The sequence below is a fragment of the Lissotriton vulgaris genome, chromosome 10 (genome assembly GCF_964263255.1).
Source record: "Lissotriton vulgaris chromosome 10, aLisVul1.2, whole genome shotgun sequence".
NCBI lineage: Eukaryota > Metazoa > Chordata > Amphibia > Caudata > Salamandridae > Lissotriton > Lissotriton vulgaris.
The window spans coordinates 12,049,866-12,075,766 of NC_141698.1; the positions used below are offsets into that span (position 1 = coordinate 12,049,866).

Here is a 25,901-nt window from a genome sequence, read left to right on the forward strand (position 1 = left end):
CAATAGAAAGACCAGATACAACCACCAATCAGTGTAGACCTGTATAAAACAATAGCAGAATATATAAGATTCCAGCGACCTCAGACAAGGTTTGCTGGCCAGGGCGTTGGAAGCTGCTTCTCCTGCTCAGAATCTCCTAGGAGACAGACAGGTTCAATCCACACTTTGGTAAGGTCCTAACAAACTTGTCCTCTAACAACACCGTTTGTAAAAAAACGTTACTCCCTCTCCTGGCCAAAAATCAAAGGGCACAGTCCCTATTAAACACAGTTTAAACTATTTACAGCATATTATTGCTGTCTCAGGGGGGATGGGGGGCTGGTTTCACTGACTTGTTAACAAAAAATGGTCACTGGGGGTGCACTGCTTAACATACAGGTCTTCGCACAGAGCAAAGTTGACATTTGGAGGGAAAAACTGATAGTCATGGGGAATGAGAGGGCAAAACTACAGAGTTTGGACTGCAAATCCCACAATTCAACAGGTTAAATGGAAGCAGTTACAGGCAGGAAAAACACAAGTTTAAACACAAAAACATGGGATAAATTATGCAATCACTGGCAGGTTAAAACAATTTTTTTTAGGTCCTGCCCCTACCCCTAAAGAAGTGGTCAAGAATCTAGGTATCAGAATTGATCACAAACTAACTCTTGAGGCACACGCTAATAACACTGCTGGCTCATGCTTTTACATCCTCAGTCTACGTAGAAGAATGTTTCCACTCTTACCCTCGCCCACCAAGAAAACGTTAATTCAAGCCTTGGTACTAAGTAGACTTGACTACTGTAATGCCCTTTTATTTTCGGCCAACGAAGGCTCCCTCAATAAACTTCAGGTTGTGCTGAATACTGCCGCCCGTTTTGTTGCCGACGCCCCAGCCGGAACACCCTCTGAATCCCTCCTTAACTATCTTCACTGGCTTCTGGTGAGAAAGCGGGTTAAATTTAAAATAGGCTGTACTATCTTCAAAGCCCTCAACGGCCAAGGCCCCTCGTATCTTACTAGCTATATACACCCCGACACGAGTGCTTAGATCAGGCTCTGAACTTTTGCTTTGCACCCCCAGAGTTAAAAAAGCGCGCAGGGGAGGCAAATCATTCTCCTACCTCGCCCCTGTATTTTGGAATAAGTTACTTTTTCATCTATGTAATTGTCAGAATCTGCTTCAGTTCAGTAAGCTGCTGAAAACCCACCTCTTCTAGTTCTATATCCTGGCTGTTCTCTGTCGTCCTAAGCGCCGAGATACCCTCATGGGTAATTCAGCGCTATACAAACCAATAAACTTCAAACTTCAACTTCAACATAAACATAGCAGGAAAGTATTGTTACTATCTTGCACTTCCTGGTGGGTACCTGCTCTGTCATGCCCCCTGTGGGTTGTATAAACAACTGCAGCTAAACCCAGATGATAATGCCCTCCTCACAGACCTCGTAATTGTTGAAAAAGAAAGTCAATGTTGGTTGACCTCCACATCAGGCGAGAGATTCATGGAGAGACTGGGGAGCCTCAACTGGGCCCTCACGTCTACGGATCACTCACTTATCAATCTGTTGATATCTAACAAAACCCCAAAGCAAATGCCCCAGCCTATGCTTTGGGAGTCCTGGAAGGGATGTCATGTCCCATTGGTTGAGAAACCTTGGCTGACACCTGCTCCTCCCAGTGGACAGAGTATGAAGTGAGCCTGTTCTTTCATTCACTCAGAACCTGACCAAGCTGAAGCGCCTCAACCTGGACGGGAACCGGCTGACGGCCGTCCCACCGCTGCCACCATTGCTACAGGAGCTGAAGATGAACGACAACGGCATCCAGGGGCTGCAGCGGCACAGCTTCCGCGGTAAGGCACTCGCCTAGGTCCGCTTGGCTTTTTCTTTATTTGAGGGTGTTGCGCTACAAAATAACCATATACTTTTAAGTTGCCTACAACATTGTGTACTGTATCTTTTTTTTTTAAACACACTTTATTGATGTTATTTTCTTTATCCTTGTACATTCCTGGATATAGTTCTTAATCAGTTAAAGTTTATATGTAGTTTGTCCTTTACGTTGCATGCCATCCGGTTACAGCTAGTATACGATTGTCATCTTACATAATTGACCAATTTAACAGGCTTCGGTGTCACTCTGCTAGTGCCGGCTTATTATATCTGGATGCAATTGCAAAGTGATAATTTAATAATCTACCCCCTCTCTCCCCCCACCCTCTGAGCTGGCCCCCCCCCATTGAGTAGATTGCCGTGCGTTTCTACCGTTACTACCCCGTTGACTCATGTAAGGGCCCATGCTTTGTAAGGCAGTGTGTTGTGATTTGGTCATGACCCTGATAGGTCCATACCTTGTAGCATTGGGGCATATAGATTTCTCTTATATGTTGTGCATTGTTGAGAATGGGGTAGGTGCAGCGGCTTTGAATGCCCCAAGCAGTAGGTCCCAGTCCATCGAAATCGGGTTCTTCCCTAGCCTGCGGCTCTCCTCGCGCCTCATGATTGCACTCTCTGCCCCCCTCCATCTGGTCACCTCCCCATGCCAAATATGCACCGCTTGAGGGCGGGCCGACTTCCATCTCTTTCTTATGGAACGCTTTGCTATAAGAAAGGCTAAGTTGGTGAAGCGGAGCTGAACTTTCTGTGTTTTTGGGCTCCCATGCAGTCCTAGTATACAGCCTGCAGCCGCGTCTCCTATAGCTAGGCCGGTGACAGTACCTACGGTGTGCATGACCTGCGACCAGAACCCTCTAAGACGTGAGCAGTACCCTAGCATGTGCAAAATACCTGCCTCTTCTGTCTGGCATCGTGGACAGCAATGCTGGGTGTTTGGATACACGCGCTGCAGGCGGTCCGGAGTAGGGTACGCTCTGTAGAGCATCATGTACTGTATATGTTTAAATGTTGCGTTGCGTGATACCTTTTTGGGGTATTCTAAGAGGGGAGCCCACTCCTTATCCGTCAGTTCCTTTTCCAGGCCTCCAGACCCTTTGTCCCGGAGTCCATTGAGTGGGATTCCTGGGTGAGCCCGAGTTCCCTTGTAGAGCCATGTTATCAAATGGCGTCCTTCGCCCATGAGGTCCGTAGCATTGGGTACTGTATCTTCACTTACTGAAATCAGTCTGATGCCTAATATTCAGTCTGTCAATCATCTCCAGCAAGGAGCTCGTCCATTCCACCCTAACAGACAGAAAGAAGGGAGAGATGCACGAGGAGGGTCTCCATGCTCGTGCCAGCCTTCCTCGGCTGGAGATAGCACTAGATCTGTCCTGGCTTCTTCTGAGTGCATGTACTACATGCTGTGCAAAACAATGTAGCCACTCACTCACTTACTGTCCCATCCACACACTCACTTACTATCTCACACACTCACTAGGGCACTAATTCACTGTCTTATACAATAACTAACACTTGTTCACTCTATCAGTATCTCATCCTCTATTCACTCACTCATGACTCATCCGCACGCACTCACTCACTCATTCACTCAGTTAATACACCTTGTGCTTTAGTAAATGTTTTGAGCAAGCCAAGTAAAACAAAGCTTGAACAGGTGAAAGTATTTCTTATTTTTGGAAGTAGAAATGCATTTACAGGCACATGCAATAAACATGCCATTTGCGATTCCTTATTAACGAAAAATAAGGATTCGCTAATAAGGAAGCGCAAATGCCTATGCATGTAGGAATCACTGAGGAAATAGCGATTCGTACAAATTCCTTAATTGCGACTCGCACATTGCGAGTCGCAATTAAGGAATAGGAGATTGCATGCACAATTTGCAAGTACCAATAGGTACTCGCAAATTAGGCCTGCGATTTCAAGGGTGCAAGGGTGTCAAAATGACACCCAGTTGCACCCCTGAAATAGTGATGTGCACCTATGTTGGGCACACACATGCCCCAAGGGCATATATGTGCGCAACATGAAACTTGGTTTTTCAATGTTTTGACAAATTACCATCAAGTTCAACTTCATGGTAATTTGCACCCCCTATTAGCAAAACCGTTCTTCTAAAGTGGTTCTAGCATTGCATTTAAGGAATCGCAAATTGCGTTTCCTTAATTACAAGCGCAATTTGAGAAATCGCAAATAATTGCGAATTCTCAAATTGCGAGTGCCTTGAACCTTGATGCATCGCAAATGCCCTTTTTGCCGATCAGCCGATTTTTGTGAATTGCACCGTTTGCGCTCGCAAAAATGGTTGATACATGTGCCTGATAGTTTTTTATAATTCTTGGAGTAAGTGACTTCCATCTGAAACAGAATAAAGTTTCTAAATTTGTGAGGTGCCAAGTGGGATCCTTTTTGCTTTTGCTTCTTTTTTTACTTTTTATTTTATTCAGGTTCTCAGAATTTTTTTTATACAGAGACAAGAAAATAAACCCAACAAAAGGGAAAACATAAACAGTCAGCCATTAAGTGCGAATCTGTGAAAAGTGGTATTTAACATCTGACTCTGCACTGATCAACCCTCACCCTTTGGGCGTCTCTTTGGGTTTCTTCCACCTGTCTCTTTAGTGTGATGCACTTGGTTAGTGCACACTCTGGTGCTCTCAACAAGAGACATGAACAAAACCATCACCACAATCACCTCAAACACAAACATGTCCAGGCCTTTACTCCTAACCCCTCACGTGCGTCTTTGAGGGAGGCTTCAGACTGTCCCTTCTCTGAGCTCAAGCAGGAGCGGCTTGACTTGAGAAGGGAGGATGGGAACAGGTTCTTCAAAGTTCTCAAAGACTGCATAGAACTCCCCTTCTCTCCCTCTTGGTCGTCATCTTTGGGTTTTAATTAGTATTTGCACTCGAGGAAGGAGATCTATTTATCTTGTTTGTGTTCACTTTCTTCGTTGATTGCTATCAGCTTTCCTAGGTCTGTAACTCCTAGACCGGGGCCAGCCCTTTCCATGTGGTCCACAAAGAAGGTCTGTCTGCCAGAAGCTGAGGATTGTACTTACTGTCAGATCTGGACATCACGACTCATAATTACAGGGTGTGTGATTTATTTTTTATGTATACTCTCAGGAAGCGTCATAACAAGACTGACAATCTCATTTGCAGCCCACAGAACTTTATTTGGCCCACTCTCCAACAGAATCCTCTCATAGCCGTAGGAGTCTTTATTTAAATATTCCATAATTCAAGACTTATCATTTGTGGATCCATTCCTGAATTTACTGTTTGTCATTTGCTGCAAGAGTACTAATTAATGCTTGCTTCCCATTTCTCGTCCTGATGATGACCCTTTACAAATAACCTGAAGCGGTCGAAACGTTGACCATATAATGGTGTACTGTACTATTTAAGAATTTCAGGGCCCTGCAACTCTATGCTAGAGTTTAAATCAAACAACTGTGCTTCCTCCACAGTCTCTATTTATGTATGTATTTTATAGCACTTGTGCACTTCATACTCACTTTCACAGCACCGTTGCGTCGTTTTGGAACACCTCTAGTCTAATTTCAAATGTATATGTTAACAAGGTTAAATGATTTGGTCTTCATAAGATTACAAATGTTGAGTAGTCAAATAAAATATATTCTTTCTAGTAAACCTAATCTATGATGGTCATTCGCTAGGTTTCCGTGAATTTGAGGACACACTTCCCCCAGCAGCGACCTTTGTTTTTATGCTTCTTTTGGTGGCAGAACTTCAGTTTACCAGACTTTATTCCAAGCTGACACCATGTGAAAATCACTGACCCACTTGTAGTTACCCACCTGCTGAATTATTTAGAGAAAAACTCTGTTCTGAGACTTCCAGTTGGGTTTTAGGTAAGCTTGTCACACTTGTTACGTGAAATGCCAGAGATGAAGCCATTATGCCACGTGACGCAGTTGAGATGACATTCAAGGAAAAGCACCTACTGCAGGAGCTGGAAACAACCCCAACGAACGGAACACGAGTGCTTGTGTTCGCATAATACGTAATTTTGCGCAATTTTTTTTTCTGCGCAAAAGTGACCTCATTCTCAAAATGACAAATCAGCATTTTGTGTAATTTTGTGCAGTAAATTTATAAAAAGCAATCCGTTTTAATATTTTGTCACTACAGCAGGCATTTCGAATGCATTTGTCTGACTCAAGCGGGAGACTAACACCAAGGTGGCCACCGCCTTCCTGTAATCTTGCCAGAGGAACAACCTAAGCCGTATCCCGCGAGACTTCGTGGCAGCCATCTTGGGATGAGCTCTTCCCAGTGTCAAAGACAAAACCCACCTGCAGCTGGCACACCCTGTCACTTCTGCATTTGACTGTGTTCCCTCGACTTCTCCCTGCCTTTCTCCCTCCCATAGATGCTTCTCACCTACTTGTGCAGTTTTTTTTAACTTCAGAATCCCTTTGTTATTTATCATGTTACCCAGATTAACAAATAACCAGCCTGTTTTTGAGGTGTACTAAACCACTGGCATGTTATTCCACTTTTCCAAGTTTGTCTTCAAAATCAGCTAGTGAATTCACAAATCACAATGTCGACAGATTGTAAGTCCACTGAAAATCAGGGTTGTATACCCCGAGAGCGCTCCCAGCCTTCTCAGGTGGCCCCCCATGGTTCTGCTGCCCCATTATTTCATTGTCTACTTAGATTCGCTTTCCTGCAGTTACAACTCCAGCTGTGCACTATTTAGAAGTACAACATCTGCATAATTTCAGTAATCTTGTGTTATTGGATTGACAGTCTCAGAGTTTCATTAAATCAGTCAGCGCCGCTGTCAACATTATTTACAACTTCACATGCATTGAAGTCTCAAACGAGATATAAGCACTGGGACGCTTTAGGCTGTGCACATAGAGGACTAATGAATGTAAGCAGAAGCAACAAATATTCATCAACTACTAGGGTGCTTTAAACTTCAATAAGCACTGGCAAAACCAACAGATCTTGCCTGTAAGACTTATTGACTTTGACGATATTTTTTACATGCTGCTCAGAATCGAGGCTGCTGTGCTTCATGGTTAAAAAAAAAGCCATCACTAGGGATAGACGGAATGTTTTATTCTGTCTAAGGAAGTGACAGAATTGTGGTCACTACCCATTACTCTTTAATGCGAGTTCCGGCCAAATTCCACCCATCGCCACGTGGAAGGATTTTTCTCCCACGAGGCTCCAGAAATTGTGAGCTGGCGAGTGAAGTTTGGCTTCCCCTGGCGTGATTTTCTACAGTCGGTCACGATCGGTCGCAGTCAGAGGCCTTCCGTTTTTTGTAGATTTTGCTGCTGTTCGAGTAGATTTTCTACTCGAGCTGCTGCAAAAGCAACTCGAATGGCTGAGCGCTCTTGCGCAATGGAAGGCGCCTAGCACGCAGATTTTTCAGCGCTGCTCGTTCTACCAGTGCTAAAATGCAGCTCGAGCTGCATATTCTCTGCCCATTGGTGGAAGTCCACAGAATCTCGCTGAGTTTTTATGTAACTCCGCGGGATTCCTCAGAGTGAAACTCAACAAGTTCTGCCCACCCCTAGCGATGACGCAGAATCCCCACCATTTTGCAGGCGCGCGCATGTGTTCAGCACTTCTACAAAAGGACGTAGGCTTTATTATTTATCTATCTAAGATGGGTATTGTAACATTTAAAAAGTTGTGTGAAAGCACTATTTTGAAATGTTGCATGAAAGTGCTGTCAGCAATTTTACAGATGAGCAGGTTGTGGGAGCGAGTTTGGGACAGGGTGAGGGTAAAGAAAAACAGCGGGAGGGGGTGAAACAACACAGCAAGTGGGCGAAGAAGGCACAGAAAGGAGAGAACAAAGATGAATGAGTGTAACTTGGAGTGCGTGACGAGAGAATGACATGGGCGAGAGAAAGCAACGCGAGGGCATAGTGGGGGGAGGTAAGCATATGAGCGGAAGAGAACAATGTTAAGGGACAGAAGAAAATCACGCAAGGGAGATAGCTGGTAAACACATGCATTCTCATGGAATGCTTAAACAAAAGGAAGAAAGCCCCTCCTTAAAAGCAAGCAGAGGAAGCATATAAACCAGCCAATCACAAATATGGTAAAGAGGCTATGTTCCGTGGTAGGGGCAACCACATGGATTGGCTGAAACAAGTCAAGCCATCCAATAGCAAGCAAGCAAATAAGAGTGGCAGTAAAGCCCACCAATAGTAAGCAAAGGGCTTCTGCAAGTCCCTACATGTTCCTGGTAAGCCCACAATTTGTCTTTGGCAACCAGAAACTATGTGCTGTCCAGTAGGCTGGACCTAAAAATGACCAGAGTTCCTGTGATCATATTTTTTAAGGTCTAAGTAACCTGCAGAGCAGGCTCTCTGATAAGATATTGATACTTTCATATGGATACCTTTGCATTGTTGTTTATTGAGTGCTCAGTCTTATAAAAGTCCCAAGCACTAGAGCAATAACATTCATATACGCCAAGAACTGACGCGGGCCAGTGTGCAGTGCGCGCTCAGGGTCCCTCCCACTAACACTGCTCTCTTTCAGGTCTCTACAAACTGCTGACCCTGGAGCTGGAGGGCAACGGCTTTCATGATGGCAACGTTTACCCGCTGACCTTCAAACCCCTGCGGAGCCTCATCTACCTGCGGCTGGACCGGAACCGCTTCCGGGCAGTGCCCTCGGGTCTGCCCACATCCTTACAGGTGAGCATGGCTGCGGCTGAGTGTGCAACCCACCATCACCATGTGCGTGGAGAGCCCCTTGCCTGCTCTGGGAACTACTGGGGTGCAGGGGGGACTTGGCAGCACCTTCTGTTTGGTACCTTCCACTTGCACTAATCTAGTGCAGAGAATCCACAGTTACCTTCCACCTGCACCAGCCTAGCACCACAGGTGGCTTCCATCTGCACTGCCACCCTTGAGTCCCTAAGACACAATCCAGCTTCCTAAGTTACCACCTCAGGGTCCTTCAAGCCACCCTCATCAACCTTCAGTGACGTAGCACCTGACAGTCCCAGCAGACACGTTCCCGCCATCCACAGTCCAGAAAGCGCCTGGTACCATTGCCCACCACTCGACCAAGATCTTCAATGCCATGTTCATTTCTGGGATCTTCTCAAACATTGGAAAGAGACATTCTTTCTTCCTCTATTGAAAAACCCCAGTTTAACTATAGAGACCCCAACAGTTTTCGGCCTATCTCCCGGATTCCTTTCCCGGCTAAGCTGGTAGAGAAGGCCATGAATCCCCAACTCACCTCCTTCAAAGATACCAGCCAGCTACTAGACAACACCCAATCTGGATTTAGAAGCCGCCACAACACGGCGACAGCGCTTATTGTGGCCACTGCGGAAATGAGGATTACATTAGATAAGGGCGGTAGTCCATCCCTTATCTTGCTCGATCTGTCCTCGGCATTCGATACGGTCAATCACACGTTACTGACTGACCGTTTACAGAGGATTGGAATTGAAGCTGCTGCCTCGGCACTGCTGAGCCTCTTTCCATCTGATCGCATTCAACAGGCTCCCTTAAGGAGTTGACCTCTGAACCTTTTCAACTGCCTTGTGGGCTCTCTCAGGGCTCATCGTAGAGCCCGAACCTTCTTAGCTTTCATGTTACCCCCCAGCTAGCCTGATTAAGACCTAGAGCCTGTCATTAGTATCCTATGCTGACGACACCCAGATAGAGGCGTCACTCTCCAACAGTAGCGAGAATAGAGGGGAGGCCTTTCGGTCCTGCCGGAGAGCTGTTGGCAAGTGGACGGATGGAAATGGCCTTAAGTTGAGCTCCTCGAAGATTGACATTATTCTTTTTGGCAACAATATCTCCTTTGCGTCCCCGTCTTGGTGGCCTCAGGAGCTAGGGCTGCTCCCTCTGCCGGTCAAATAAGTTAACAAATCTAGGCGTTGTAGTCGATGAGAAACTAACTTTTAAAGATCCAGTCTGTTCATTTACCTCTGCGTCCTATCACGGGCTGAAAATCATAAAGAAAATTGATACAATAATTTCCCCAGCCCCTTTAAAAAGGGTTGTGACGGCTCTTATACTTTCCAGACTAGACTATTGCAACAATCTCTACAAAAAAAGAGTTTTGAGTACACTCCAGGTTCTGCAAAACTTGGCAGCAAGGATGCTTCTGAATGTGCCCAGATCTCCCTCGCCACTCGAGAGGCAAGCAGGCTACCCTGGCTTCCCATCAAACAACACATTGTTTTTAAGGCTCTCTGTGCGGCGTTTAAAGCTCTGCATGGTCAGGCTCCAGAGTCCCTGGAAAACAGCTTTAAATGCTATGGGCCCGATTCACAGAACTAACTTAAGACAAAATCCTAAACTTACTACTTTTGGTATTCACAGAATTTAGGATTTTGTCTTAAGTTTGTCTTAAGACAAACTTAAGACAAAATCCTAACTTCTGTGAATACCAAAAGTAGTAAGTTTAGGATTTTGTCTTAAGTAAGTTGTGTGAATACCTTCCCATTCATTCCTATGGGCTAGGAGGCCCATAGGAATGAATGGGAAGACATTCTCAATTTGTGATTCGCAATTAGAGAATCGCAAATTGAGAATGCAATTTCAAAGTTCCCAGGGTGTCAAAAGGACACCCTGTTGCACCCCTGAAATATGCATGTGCACACATGTGGCGCACATACATGCCCTAAGTGCGCCACATGGCACTTTGAAAAATGCAAAAAAGTGCATTTTTCAAAGAAATCGCAAAGTACCACCAACTTGAGGTTGGTGGTAATTTGCAATTTCTTAAGGCCAAATCGCACTTTTTCTGTGCTTCATACATTGCATTTAAGGAATCGCATTTTGCGATTCCTTAAATGCAATTGCAAAACAGATAATCTCAAATTTTGCAATTCTCTAATTTGCGATGCCCTTCTGGGATGGTACATCCCCAAAGGCCTCTTCCCGTATGCAAAGGGGCAGGTTCTGAGAATCGGCCCGTTTGCAAACGGGAAAAGGGCTTGATACATATGCCCCAGGGGGGGAAAGTGAAAAATTGTCTCAGCGAGTGAGTCACTGAGAGATCGAAGGAATTAGGAAGTGAGTGTCTGAGTGAGCAATTGAGGCACTGGGTGATCAAGGGGTTAAGTGAGCGAGTGAGTGAGTTACTGGGCATGTCAGAGGGTGAGTGCATGAGCTTCTGAGTGACTGACTGCCCTTGTTGAGCATTTTGTACCAAAGACCGGTTGGCACGGGCACAGCCCTCAGAAGTGATGCCCAAGTGCCGCGAGCCTTAAAGCTCCCCGTCTTGTGTGTGGCACTTTGCAGCTGCGCTTTACACAAACTGCGAGATAAATGACATATGCAAGTATGTTTTCCAAGTCTCTGTTCTTCTGCCCCCTCTTCTCGGGCATGAAGAAAAACCCCGAATTCCCAGCCACGGTGAGTGCCGGCCACAGGCACGCGCGTGGCCCTCCAAGAATGCGCGGCGCTTGTTCCCCTGAAGGCCGAGGCTGCGCCTGTTTTCTTTGGACGCTGCTCTCTCCTTCGCTGGGGGATTGTCTTCCCGTCAGAGATATTTCGAGCCTCGCCACCTCCCTTTATGTCTCGAGCGTGGCTCTGTCGTGGGAGGAGCGCCAAGAGGTGGCCATGGGACACGAGGCGCTGCCAGGCCGGGGGCGCAGCCGGGGCCTCTCTGCGCCCCACAGACCCGGCGCCCCCCTCTGTCCTCGGGGTCGGGACGGTCTGGCCTGAGAGCTTCATTTACACACAGGTCGGGCCTTCCAGCAGCCCCAGCCGTCTCGACACTGAGACTATTAAAGAAAACAAACAAACTGTGGACATATATAGAGGGGCTTTGGGTCCGCGGGCACCACCCGCTGGGCCATGAAAAAGAATTCTCTTGAGTGAAAAATGGTGGAAAGTGTCTTTTTTCATTTTATTTTTATATCGATGTAGAAAACCAGCTAATAATTTTGCCTACAGTTTGGGCGACAAATTAAATGTGGATGTAATTTAATCTTGTTGCAAAGTCTTTAAATGATATTATAAAACTGTAATTGTCTAAATTCGAAATTCGACCAGATGACGTAATCTTGCCCCCTTCAAAAAAAGTTCTTCCTCCTCACATACATGACATGGGGAATGCTGTGCTCAGGGTTAGAAAAATTCTACTGCTGCGCTTGTGTCTCCCATCCACTTCCTCCTCACATACATGACACTGTCAAGTCAAGTCAAGTCACGAAATGTGTATAGCGCGCTACATACCCAGAGGGTCTCAAGGCGCTTGAGGAAGGGTGGGGAATTAATTGTCGAATATCCAGGTTTTAAGTTGCTTTCTGAATGCTAGGTGGTTCTGAGTAAGGCGAAGGTGAGTGGGAAGTGAGTTCCAGGTTTTAGCTGCGAGGTAGGAGAAGGATCTTCCTCCCATGGTGGTTTTGTTGATGTAATTCTCTTGTTAACGGGGAGCCAGTGGAGGTTTCTCAGGTGTCCAGAGATGTGGTCTTTACGCAGGATGTCTAGTATGAGTCTGGCTGATGCGTTCTGGATGCGTTGGAGTTTTTTCTGGAGTTTTGCGGTGGTACCGGCGTATAGGGTGTTGCCGTAGTCCAGGCGGCTTGTGACCAGTGCGTGGGTGACCGTTTTTCTAGTTTCGGTGGGGATCCAGCGAAATGTTTTTTTGAGCATGCGAAGAATATTGAAGCAAGAAGATGAGACGGCGTTGACTTGTCTGTTCATAGAGAGTGAGGAGTCCAGGATGACACCTAAGTTCCGTGCGTGGTCCGTAGGGATGGGTGCTTTTCCAAGGGACTCTGGCCACCAAGAGTCGTCCCAGGCGGAGGGGGAGGTACCTAAGATAAGGACTTCTGTTTTGTCTGAGTTCAGTTTCAGACGGCTGTTCTTCATCCACTCGGCTACTTCTTTCATTCCTTCATGTAGGTTGGTTTTGGCGGTGTTAGGGTCTCTGGTGAGTGATAGGATCAGTTGAGTGTCATCAGCGTAGAAGATGATGTAGAGGTTATGTTGGCGAGCGATGGCTGCAAGGGGGCTCATGTATACGTTGAATAGGGTGGGGCTGAGTGAAGATCCCTGTGGTACGCCGCAGATGACTTCGGTGGCTTCTGATTTGAACGGAGGAAGGCGAACTCTCTGAGTTCTTCCGGCAAGGAACGAGGTGATCCATTCCAGAGCTTTTCCTTGGATTCCGATGTTTCTGAGGCGTTGTATTAAGGTGCTGTGGCAAACTGTGTCAAAGGCTGCGGAGAGCTCAAGGAGGATGAGGGCGACTGTGTCTCCGTTGTCTAGCAGATTTCGGATGTCGTCTGTTGCTGCGATGAGTGCGGTCTCAGTGCTGTGTTTGGCTCGGAAGCCGGACTGAGAGGAGTCGAGCGATTTGTTGGTTTCGAGGAAGGCGGCAAGCTGATTGTTGATGGCTTTCTCAATGACTTTGGCCGGGAATGGGAGGAGCGAGATGGGGCGGTAGTTTTTGAGTTCGGTGGGGTCAGCTGTGGGTTTCTTCAGAAGGGCGCTGAGTTCGGCATGTTTCCAACTTTCCGGAAAGATGGCGGAGTTGAGGGAGCAGTTGATGACGTCTCGGAGATGTGGTGCTATGATGGAGTCTGCTTTGTTGAAGATGTGGTGAGGGCATGGGTCTGTGGGGGATGCTGAGTGGATGGAGTTCATCAGGCGGATGGTGTCCTCAGTGGAGATTGGGTTCCAGTCATTGAGGATGTTCAATGGGGGTGGGGGTACTGCAGAGGGTAGGGTGGGTTGGTGTTCGGGTCGGTTGTCGAAGCTGTTGTGGATGTCTGCAATCTTGTTGTGGAAGAATGAGGCTAGGGAGTCGCAGAGGGCTTGAGAGGGGGTGATGTCGTTGGAGTTGGCTGAGGGGTTGGTAAATTCCTTGACGATGTTGAATAGTTCCTTGCTGTTGTGGGCGTTGCTATCTAGTCGGTCCTTGTAAGCGGCTTTCTTGGCAGATCGGATTAGTTGGTGGTGTATACGGGTGGCATTTTTGAAGGCGTCTTTGGTGCTGGTGTTTGGGTCTTTTTTCCAGGCCTTCTCAAGGGAGCGGCAGAGTTTCTTGGATTTCTTAAGATCATCGTTGAACCAGGAGGCCTTCTTGGTGCCTAGTTTGATTTGACGTTTTTTCAATGGTGCTAGGGTGTCGGCGCTGTTGGAGAGCCATTGGGTGAGGTTAATGGCTGCTTGGTCCGGGTTTGAGGAGTGGGCGGGGGGATTTTGAAGAAGTGATGAGGAGATCTGGTCGATGGTGGTTTTGTTCCAGTTTCTTCGCAGAGTGGGTTGAGGATGGTTGTTGGAAGTGGTCTTGTTGTAGGTAAAGTGAACGCAGCTGTGATCCGTCCAAAGGAGAGCTGTGGTGTGGCTGTAGAACCAAGAAAAGCCCACCCCAAGGAGGAGTAGGGGCTTGGCGGTGCGGGAATCACCCGAGTCTACTCTTACCCTCCTTATATAATAAAGTGGACCCGGAAACCTTCGTCTGCAGAGAGAACCACCTTTATTACAATAGCCTGGGCTACGGAACAGAGTCCCAAGCTCGTCGGAGACAAAACCCAGGAGGCTGCTGCTTTACTCCACAGCGAACAAGCCTTATATACATGTTTACTCCACTCTTTTGGCATTCAGTCCATTGTTCAATCAGGGCGGTGTTTGCAGTTGATGACCTGATCAAGGCGGTGTTTGTAGTTGATGACCTGATCAATGCTCAGCATTCAGACCATTGTTCACTCAGCCTGATCAAGGCTCGGTCAGTCAGACCATTGTCCAGATAACCTGATCACGGTGTCAACGACGTTTACCAAGCAGGAAGCAGAAGATGAAAAACAAGCTTGTTTACACAGGCCGTAGGTGTCTCATGGCTTTCTGTTGATGAATTGGCTAACTGCAAAGAACAGGGGGGTTTGGGTATGTGATAGTTTTGAGCGTCAGCAGAAATGGAGGCTGTTGGCAGGGTTTGTCACGAGATGGCAAGGAATGGAGGAATGTAAGGAAATTAATAGAACCTAGTGAACACTTATTTTCTTCAACACGGGGAATGCTGTGCTCAGGGTTTGATACATTCTACTGCAGCGCGTGTTGTCTTCTTGCACTTCCTCCTCACATACATGACACAGGGAATGCCCGCCCCATGAATTGTGAATTTTGTGGGCGTTACTGTCCATGTTCTAACAGCAGGTCTTGCAGTCTCCCTGCACTTGCTACATGGCACAGTGAATGCTGCTCCCAGGGTTAGATAAATTATACTGCAGCGCGTGTTGTCTCCCCTCCACTTCCTCCTCACATACATGACACAGGGAATGATGTGCTCAGGGTTAGATACATTCTACTGCAGAGCGTGTTGTCTCCCCTCCACCTTCTCCTCACATACATGACACAGGGAATGTTGCGCCCAGGGTTTGATACATTCTACTGCAGCGCGTGTTGTCTCCCGTCCACTTCCTCCTCACATACATCACACGGTGAATGCTGTGCTCAGGGTTAGATACGTTCTACTGCAGCGCGTGTTGTCTCCCATCCACTTCCAAGACACGGTGAATGCTGTGCTCAGGGTAAGATACGTTCTACTGCAGCGCGTGTTGTCTCCCATCCACTTCCAAGACACGGTGAATGCTGTGCTCAGGGTTAGATATGTTCTACTGCAGCGCGTGTTGTCTCCCATCCACTTCCTCCTCACATACATGACATGGTGAATGCTGTGCTCAGGGTTAGATACATTCTACTGCAGCGCGTGTTGTCTCCCTCCACTTCCTCTTCACATACATCACACGGTAAATGCTGTGCTCAGGGTTAGATACGTTCTACTGCAGCACGTGTGTCTCCCATCCACTTCCAAGACACGGTGAATGCTGTGCTCAGGGTTAGATACATTCTACTGCAGCGCGTGTTGTCTCCCTCCACTTCCTCTTCACATACATCACACGGTGAATGCTGTGCTCAGGGTTAGATACGTTCTACTGCAGCGCGTGTTGTCTCCCATCCACTTCCAAGACACGGTGAATGCTGTGCTCAGGGTAAGATACGTTCTACTGCAGCGCGTGTTGTCTCCCATCCACTTCCAAGACACGGTGAATGCTGTGCTCAGGGTTAGATATGTTCTACTGCAGCGCGTGTTGTCTCCCATCCACTTCCTCCTCACATACATGACATGGGGAATGCTGCGCTCAGGGTTAGATAAATTCTACTGCAGCGCGTGTTGTCTCCCATCCACTTCCTCCTCACATACATGACATGGGGAATGCTGCGCTCAGGGTTAGATAAATTCTACTGCTGCACGTGTTGTCTCCCATCCACTTCCAAGACACGGTGAATGCTGTGCTCAGGGTAAGATACGTTCTACTGCAGCGCGTGTTGTCTCCCATCCACTTCCTCCTCACATACATGACATGGGGAATGCTGCGCTCAGGGTTAGATAAATTCTACTGCTGCACGTGTTGTCTCCCATCCACTTCCAAGACACGGTGAATGCTGTGCTCAGGGTTAGATATGTTCTACTGCAGCGCGTGTTGTCTCCCATCCACTTCCAAGACACGGTGAATGCTGTGCTCAGGGTTAGATATGTTCTACTGCAGCGCGTGTTGTCTCCCATCCACTTCCTCCTCACATACATGACATGGGGAATGCTGCGCTCAGGGTTAGATAAATTCTACTGCAGCGCGTGTTGTCTCCCATCCACTTCCTCCTCACATACATGACATGGGGAATGCTACGCTCAGGGTTAGATAAATTCTACTGCAGCGCGTGTTGTCTCCCATCCACTTCCAAGACACGGTAAATGCTGTGCTCAGGGTTAGATACATTCTACTGCAGAGCGTGTTGTCTCCCCTCCACCTTCTCCTCACATACATGACACAGGGAATGTTGCGCCCAGGGTTTGATACATTCTACTGCAGCGCGTGTTGTCTCCCATCCACTTCCTCCTCACATACATGACATGGGGAATGCTGCGCTCAGGGTTAGATAAATTCTACTGCTGCACGTGTTGTCTCCCATCCACTTCCAAGACACGGTGAATGCTGTGCTCAGGGTTAGATATGTTCTACTGCAGCGCGTGTTGTCTCCCATCCACTTCCTCCTCACATACATGACACAGGGAATGATGTGCTCAGGGTTAGATACGTTCTACTGCAGCGCGTGTTGTCTCCCCTCCACTTCCTCCTCACATACATGACACAGAGAATGATGTGCTCAGGGTTAGATACATTCTACTGCAGAGCGTGTTGTCTCCCCTCCACCTTCTCCTCACATACATGACACAGGGAATGTTGCGCCCAGGGTTTGATACATTCTACTGCAGCGCGTGTTGTCTCCCATCCACTTACCCCTCACGTTCATGACACGGGGAATGCTGCACCCAGGGTTTGATACATTCTACTGCAGAGCGTGTTGTCTCCCCTCCACCTTCTCCTCACATACATGACACAGGGAATGTTGCGCCCAGGGTTTGATACATTCTACTGCAGCGCGTGTTGTCTCCCGTCCACTTCCTCCTCACATACATCACACGGTGAATGCTGTGCTCAGGGTTAGATATGTTCTACTGCAGCGCGTGTTGTCCCCATCCACTTCCTCCTCACATACATGACACAGGGAATGCCCGCCCCATGAATTGTGAATTTTGTGGGCGTTACTGTCCATGTTCTAACAGCAGGTCTTGCAGTCTCCCTGCACTTGCTACATGGCACAGTGAATGCTGCTCCCAGGGTTAGATAAATTATACTGCAGCACGTGTTGTCTCCCCTCCACTTCCACCTCACATACATGACACAGTGAATAATGTGCTCAGGGTTAGGTACATTCTTACTGCAGAGTGTGTTTTCTCCCTCCACTTCCACCTCACATACATGACACAGTGAATAATGTGCTCAGGGTTAGGTACATTCTTACTGCAGAGTGTGTTTTCTCCCTCCACTTCCACCTCACATACATGACACAGTGAATAATGTGCTCAGGGTTAGATACGTTCTACTGCAGCACGTGTTGTCTCCCTCCACTTTCTGATCACCTACATGAGACGGTGAATGATGCACTCAGGGTTAGATACATTCTTACTGCAGTGCGTGTCGTTTTCTCTCGCTTCCTGCTCAGATACATGACACGGTGAGTGCTGCGCCCAGGGTTAGATACATTCTTACTGCAGAGCGTGTTGTCTCCCTACACTTCCTGCTCGGCAAACAGCATTTACAACACTGTTTCCAGAACGCATGCCTTCACAATGCGGTTGTTACAACGACGCTTGTTACCACGCGTGCCATTACATTGCAAGTCGTATCAACGAGTTGCTGTAGGGGGCGTGGATTATTATGGAATGTGTTGGATTTTATATCAAACACCTTCCCTGCTGTTGCACAAACTGGAGTAGGAATAGTAATTAACACTATTCCTAAGTACAGCGCGCCCCCTACAGCAAGTTGTTGATACGACTTGCAGTGTAATTGCATGCGTGGTAACAACGCGGTGGTTGTAAAAAACACGTTGTAAAGGCATGTGTTATAAATGCATACGTTGCAAGGTCATATATTCTTCCTGCTCACCTACATGACACGGTGAATGCTGCGTCCTGGGCGAGGTACCTTCCACTGCAGCATTTCCCTGCTATTGTGTGTGAAAAAGCAATGTCCTGTGTACACTCACAGTCACTCCCTGCACCCCTTGCACCCACAGGAGCTGCACCTGGACAGTAACCGCATCGAACAGGTGTCCGAGGGCCTCCTGAACAAGACGATGAACCTCTCCGTGCTAGTGCTAAGCAACAACCGGCTGCAGGAGGACCGGCTTGCCCCGCGCGCCTGGATCGACCTGCTGTAAGTCCATTTCCGGTCCTCTGCATGGATGAAGCCTAATGTTCAATTCTAGTGCCCACTTCTGGTCCCCTGCATGGATGCAAGCCTAAATTCTAATGCCCACTTCCGGTCCCCTGCATGGATGCAAGCCCAATGTTGTTCAATTCTAATATCCTCTTCCGGTCCCCTGCATGGATGCAAGCCCAATGTTGTTCAATTCTAATGCCCACTTCCGGTCCCCTGCATGGATGCAAGCCTAAATTCTAATGCCCACTTCCGGTCCCCTGCATGGATGCAAGCCCAATGTTCAATTCTAATGCCCCCTTCCGGTCCCCTGCATGGATGCAAGCCTAAATTCTAATGCCCACTTCCGGTCCCCTGCATGGATGCAAGCCCAATGTTGTTCAATTCTAATATCCTCTTCCGGTCCCCTGCATGGATGCAAGCCCAATGTTCAATTCTAATGCCCCCTTCCGGTCCCCTGCATGGATGCAAGCCTAAATTCTAATGCCCACTTCCGGTCCCCTGCATGGATGCAAGCCCAATGTTGTTCAATTCTAATATCCTCTTCCGGTCCCCTGCATGGATGCAAGCCCAATGTTCAATTCTAATATCCACTTCCGGTCCTCTTCCTGGATGAAGCCCAATGTTCAATTCTAATGCCCACTTCCGGTCCTCTGCATGGATGAAGCCTAATGTTGCTCAATTCTAATGTATGTACGGAAGCCTAATGGGCATTGCTAATGTATGTCTGCATAGCTACAGGTGAAGTCTTCATGGATATGTATTTTGGCAAAACGAAAGGTGCATTTCAATGTATATGTGGCAGCCAAAGAGAAAAGTGTGGTTTCTAACGTAGAGATGCGATAGGTGCAGTTCTGATGTATATGGATGCATGCAAAGTGAAAGGGGGAGTTATAACATATATGCTGGCATTCAAAGTGAAAGATGCAATTCTAACATATGTAGATGCATGCATAGCGAAATGTGTAGTTCTAACGTATATCCATGCACACACAGCGAAATGTGTAGTTCTAACGCATGGGTACTCACAAACTTTCTCTCAGGGGCCAAATTTACGGTGTGGTTTGTGGACGAGGGCCGCAATGGTGGGGGCGGAGTCAGTGAGAGAGGGGGGCGGGGCTAGAACCAAAAAAAAACTGACCATGAGGTTGAACACAGGCCCCTGCTGCGTGTGTCTTCGTCCACGGAGCCAACAGACCCAGCATACACACATTTCTCTCTCTCTGTCTCCCTCCCCCGCTCTGTCTCCCTCCCTATCTCTCTGTGTCCCTCCCTCTCTCTCTCTGTCTCCCTCCCTCTCTCTGTCTTCCCCCTCTTTCTCTCTCTCTCTCTCTGTCTCCCTCCCTCTGTCTCTCTCCCTCTCACTCTCTCTCCCTCTCTGTCACGCTCCCTCTCCGTCTCCCTCCCTCCCTGTCATTCCCTTCCTCTCTCTCGGTCTCCCTCCTTCTCACCCTCTGTCTCCCTCCCTGTCCCCATCCCTCCCTCTGCCTCCCTCCCTCTCTCCCTCCCTCCCCCGGTCTGTCTCATTCACTCTCTCTGTCTGACTTCCACTCTCTCTCTGTCTCCCTCCCTCTCTCCCTCCTCCCGTCTCCCTCCCTCTGTCTCTCCCTCCCTCTATCTCCCTGTCTCCCTCCCTCTCCCTCCCTTGACTCTCTCCCTCCCTCGTCCTCCCTTGACTCTCTCCCTCCCTCACCCTCCCCTGACTCTCCCTCCCTCAGTCTCTCCCTCCCTCGCTCTCCCCTGTCTCTCCCTCCTTCCCCTGTCTCTCCCTCCCTCGCTCTCCCCTGTCTCTCCCTCCCTCCCTCCCTCGCCCTCCCCTGTCTCTCCCTTCCTCGAAAAAGAAGTCCACATGGGTCAGCATCAGCAACATTCTTTAGGTGCAGATAAACACAGAAGAGATAGGGGGCTTCAGTCCCTGCTGCATGCGTGTAGGGCGCTGTCTTATAGCACCCCCGGGAGCTGCCGTACACTGGACAGCGCACAACAGCCCTTAATATGCAGACATCCCCTGCTGCTTCACAGCGCTTAGAGAACGGCGGGGACGGACGGGATAATGCAAGCGTCTGCATATTTGCGATTAATGACACTCCTTGCTTTAGGGAAGGGTTTCTCGTAACAGTGACTTATTTGCATGAGGTAGGAACCCTGGTTCACTAGAAACTCCGAGTGAGGGGTGGGCTACGGTTGGAATCCTTATTAATTAACTAACCCGAGAAAGAGCTTGCACAGTATGATGCATAGCCGCTACCCCCCCAACATACACACATTTTGACTGTACCCTTCACCCACCGAATAGACTTGTGAAATAAAAGGTTTTTCAAACTGTGTGTTTTTTAAAATGTTATTGCATAGTGGCTCACTTATCCTACTCCGATATGTTTTAATATGTCGTGAGGAAGTTGTTGTAACATGTATGCATTGTATATACCGCATATTTAAAGGCATTGTCGATGTTGCATGATTGGTTAAATGACCTCCGTGTTCACACACCAAGCTTCGCTCTGCTGGGTGCTTCCTGAAGCAGATCGCCCAAGGATACCTAAAGATGCGAGTCTATCTCCTTCTGTGCAACACTTAAGCTCTGAGTGATGCTCTCTAATTGGAGGGGAGCTTCTCGCCGCTGCATCTGAAGGGATTGGCTTTGTTAGGGAGACGAGCTGATTCGGAAGTGTGTTTGCACGTGTGCGAGGAGGACGGGAGACTAGTCGAGGTGTTTGACTGTTGGAAATACTGCCAGAGTTTACATAGCGTAACCAGATTGGTGTGGTGTCACCCCATGTGCTGTCCGCACCCCACTAGTGACGCCTCTGAAATATCACGAAAAGCAAGAGCTCTTTGCTGCACACATCGAACCACCTTCCACAGCCTTCCAAAAATGTGCAGCACATTAGTAATGACACCCTATTGTAGAGGGTGCACGAGAGCCAGCTGGACCGCTGCAGCAGAGATTAGGTGTAATCCGGAGGGCAGAGGTTCCAAGTAAGGCTGGGCTGGCTCAGACTATCATCCCCTCAGTGTTGATAAAACAAATGCTACTCGGGGAGCATGAGCTTCGACAGAGGAAATATATGTGCCACATACAGGCGTGCAACGCCTATTGAGTTCAAATGCCCCCCCCCCCCCCCCCCCCCCCATCCCCCTCCCTCCTCGTGTGTGGCAGCCCGGAATGAGACAGCTTGCCTGGCGCGCACACAGCCCCGAGCACTTCACAGGTCTTTGAAAGACCATTAACGTGTTAATGAGGCTTTGTTCTGTTTCACCTCTTCAGAGGCCCCTGCAGCTCCACTCTATGGCTGGAATCTCCCGGCCCCCCTAGAGCAGAGCATCTCCGAGTACAGGCAGCTGCAACCGGCGATGTTTCCTGACACTCTCGAAAAAAAAAATGTTTTAAAACTGGTACGATGTCTGCACGGTCCGTGGGCCGCCAAGGAAGGCTTGCCGGGCCGCTGGCGGCCCGCGGGCCGTACTATGAGTACCCCTGTTCTAACGTATATCCATGCACACACAGCGAAATGTGTAGTTCTAACGTATATCCATGCACACACAGCGAAAGGTGTAGTTCTAACGTATATCCATGCACACAAAGCGAAATATGTAGTTCTAACCTATACTATGCACACAAAGCGAAATGTGTATTTCTAACGTATATCCATGCACACACAGCAAAATGTGTAGTTGTAACGTATATCCATGCACCTAGAGAAAGGTGCATTTCTGACGTATATCTTTGCACACCAGCGAAAGGTGCAGTTCTAACCTATATCTATGCACACACAGCAAAAGGTGCAGTTGAAACGGATCTATGCACGCAGCCATAGATGCAGTACTAACGTGTATCTTTGCACACTCAGCCAGAGGTGTAGTTCTCATGTATATCCATGCACCCACAATAAAAGGTGCAGTTCTAACATATATCCGTGCACACACAGTAAAAGGTGCTGCTTCACCATTACAGCCACTCCCCAAACTCACCCATACAGCCACTCATTCACCCTCTCCTTCACCATTACATCCACTTACACACCCACTCCCTCACCCATACAGATACTCACACAGCCACCCACTTTATCATACATTCACTGACACACCCACTCGCTGACCTATGCAAAATTCACACACCCACTCACGAATACAGTCTCTAACATGCCCACTCACTTCTATACACCACTTGCACACCCACTCACTCACCCATACAGGTGCTGTCACAGCCACTTACCTTAGTATTTATGTTTAATACTCAGTACATTTTAGAAAACAGTTACAGGATGATGACATCAGCGATGTCATCAATGATGCCATTTGAGATGTCATTAGTGATGTCATAAGTGATATCACTGACAATGTCATGAGTGATGTAATATGTGAGGTCATATGCAGTGCATTGTGGCGGCGTAAATTACAGTTAGCTCAGGTAACAATAACGGCTGAATTTCTCTGGTTTTGTAGGAGTGAAATGTGAACCTAAGTATAACATCCCAGTAACCTCTGTTTTTTTCCAGTGAATTTCTAAGTGTTTTAAAACATTTATTTTCTTACTATAACCTACCTGTAACCTTTGTTTTTTCAGTGAATTTCTAAGGTTTTAAAAAAAAATCGATTTCCTAACTGTAATATGTGACCTTTGAAAACGGGTGTGTGAGTAAGGGCTAGAGTCTTAGTGAGTGTGTGACTGAGTGTGTGAGTGTTTCAATGTGTTTGTGACTGGGCGTATGAGTGTCTGAGTGGGTCTGGGTGTACCTGCATAGGTGACTCACTGGGTATGTAAGTGAGTGCGTAAGTGTCTGAGTGGGTCTGTGAGTGAGTGCATGAGTGTCTGAGTGGGCCTGTGAGTGGGTGCAGTCTCTGAGTGGGTCTGTAAGTGGATGCATATGTGTCTAAGTGGGTCTCTGACTGAGTGCATGAATGTCTGAGTGGGTCCATGAGTGTGTGAGTGAGTCTCTGATGGGGTCTATGAGTGGGTGTGTGAGTCTTTGTGTGGGTCTGCGATTGGATGTGTGTCTACGTGGGTCTGTGAGTGAGTGCCTGAATGTCTGAGGTGGCCGGTGAGTGGGTGCATGATTCTCTGAGTGGGTTTGTGAGTGGGTGAGTGGGTGAATGAGTGTCTGAGTGGGTATGTGAGTCAATAGGGGAGGGGGACCCATGGCCCCCCTTCTTGAGCCATTTTTGGCCCTGGGGACCCCATAACCCGGGCCTGGCCATAAACAATTGAAAGAAAGGGCCTTGTGGCCCCCTTTCACAGGCCAATTCTGGCCCCAGGGACACAATGCCCTGGGGCCCGGAATTTCATGTATTTTATTTTTAATAGGGGAAGGGGATCCCCATCCCCAGGGCCATTAATAAATGGGGGAGGGGACGGTGTGGCACCCTCCACAGGCCGATTTGGCACCAGGGACCTATTCTCCTGGGGCCAGATCTTTTATTATTATTTTTTTTTATTAGAGGAAGGGGCCACATGGCTCTCCTCCCCTGGCAGATTTCGGCACGGGGGACCCCATCCCCTGGGGCCCAGCTAATCCCCAGGGCACCCAATGTGCAATGGCACTGCAGGGAAGCCTCAAGGCCCCGCCCTCTCAGCTGGCTCCCCGCCTCTTGTGGAAGCCGACATTGCTCCCACAAGCAGATAGCTGCTTTAAATAGCAGCTCTCTGCTTGTGGGAGCAATGTTGTTACCTGTTTCCCTGTATGAATATTTGAGTTTAGGGAAGCTGGTGAAAACGCCTCTTTCTGCAAGCGGGAGCTGTTGGACAGCTTCCGCTTGCAGAAAAAGGAGCTATGTTTGCTTTTGTTGGGTGGGAGGTGTCAGCTCCCACCAAGCAAAAGCAAACAGCTACCTCCCGAGGGTGGACACCTCGGGCGGTAGCAGGAGCCGGTGCTTGGAGGTATCGGTCCCCAAGGCCATCCATTGCTCCATGAGGAGGGCCTCGCAGCCCCACCCCACTGTAGTATTGAGGCGCAGGAGGTCCCCGGGTCTCTACATTAACTAATTTCAGCATCAGGGAGGTGGCAAACCCCAGGGCTGTGGGGGTCCGTGTGGGCCCCCTGCACTACTCTGTGATTTGCCCCGGTGAAGCGGCGCTCCTCTGGGTGCCTGCATGCATATTTTTAGGTGCCCCCCTGGGGAGGTGGAAGTCCTCAGGGCTGCTGTGGTGGACACGTGGCCCATCCACATTTATTTTTACAGTTTAGCCCAGGGGAGTCGGCGGTCCCCAGGTCATGGGGCGTGTTGTGCGGGCACCCCCTCATACTTTTAAAGCAGTGCCCCGGGGTGGTGGGTACCCAGGGCTTTTTAAAGCCTAGGAGGGGGCCCTGTGCGCGCCCCTCCTTTTTATAATTCCTCATGCCCCACTCGGGGGCTCATTTCAAAACAAGCACAGGGGTACAAGGTGGGAAGTAATTTATGTTGAATTAATTAATAATTAGTTGATAATTTACATTAACTAATTAATTGATAATTACATATGGTAATTGTGTGATCTTTTTATGTGTGAGTTGTGGGGTTTATGGGGTAAAGGGTGGGGTATCATAAATAATTAGTTCTTAATTAATATTGATTATTTACCTCAAAATTAAATATGGAATTTGCGTAATTAATTTTAGGTGTGTGTTATGGTGCTTATAGGGGTAACGTGTGGGAAGTAATTTATGTTTAATGTATTAATAATGTATTGATCATTAATGTAATCAAATAATTCATATTTAATTAGGGTATTTTGTTTATATTTTTTGTTTGTGGGTTTTACTTTTTTAGGGGTATACTATTAGTTTTTTTTAATTGAAAATAAGTTTAATTGTGTAATTAATTTTTTTACTGTTTACCTCTATAATCCCCACAAACCACTGGTATCATTAAAGTGTGGGAAGTGTATTACTTTTTGAGTTTCAATTTGTTTTTTAATTAATAATTATTCTTTAATTGGCAATTAATTATGTTAATTATATAAGTACATTTTCTATATAAAATGTAGATGTGGGCTGTGAATTGTGTGGTGTTATAGGGTAAGAAATAAAGTTTATAGAACTTTTGCGTGATGAAGCACTTGCAGGACAAGCCTCTTGCAGGAGAGGACTCTTGCATGACAGGACTCTTGCACTACAGGACTCTTGCATGATGGAACTTTTGCACTACAGGACTCTTACATGACAGGATTCTTGCACGACAGGACTCTTGCACGACAGGACTCCTGCACTACAGCACTCTTGCACGACAGGATTCTTGCAGGACAGGACTCTTGCAGGACGGGACTC

The 25,901-nt window shown here is 47.8% G+C and overlaps 1 protein-coding gene across 2 annotated transcripts in view; it reads left to right on the forward strand.

Moving 5' to 3' along the window:
- LOC147684319 (extracellular matrix protein 2-like) overlaps positions 1-25,901 on the forward strand; it is a 98,713-nt gene that overhangs the window by 54,222 nt on the left and 18,590 nt on the right. For both annotated transcript variants that reach the window (XM_086940204.1, XM_086940203.1), the window contains exons 6-8: positions 1,706-1,838; positions 8,427-8,584; positions 18,515-18,654. In XM_086940204.1, the coding sequence (XP_086796330.1) occupies positions 1,706-1,838; positions 8,427-8,584; positions 18,515-18,654 (431 nt within the window). The remainder of the gene's footprint in view (positions 1-1,705; positions 1,839-8,426; positions 8,585-18,514; positions 18,655-25,901) is intronic.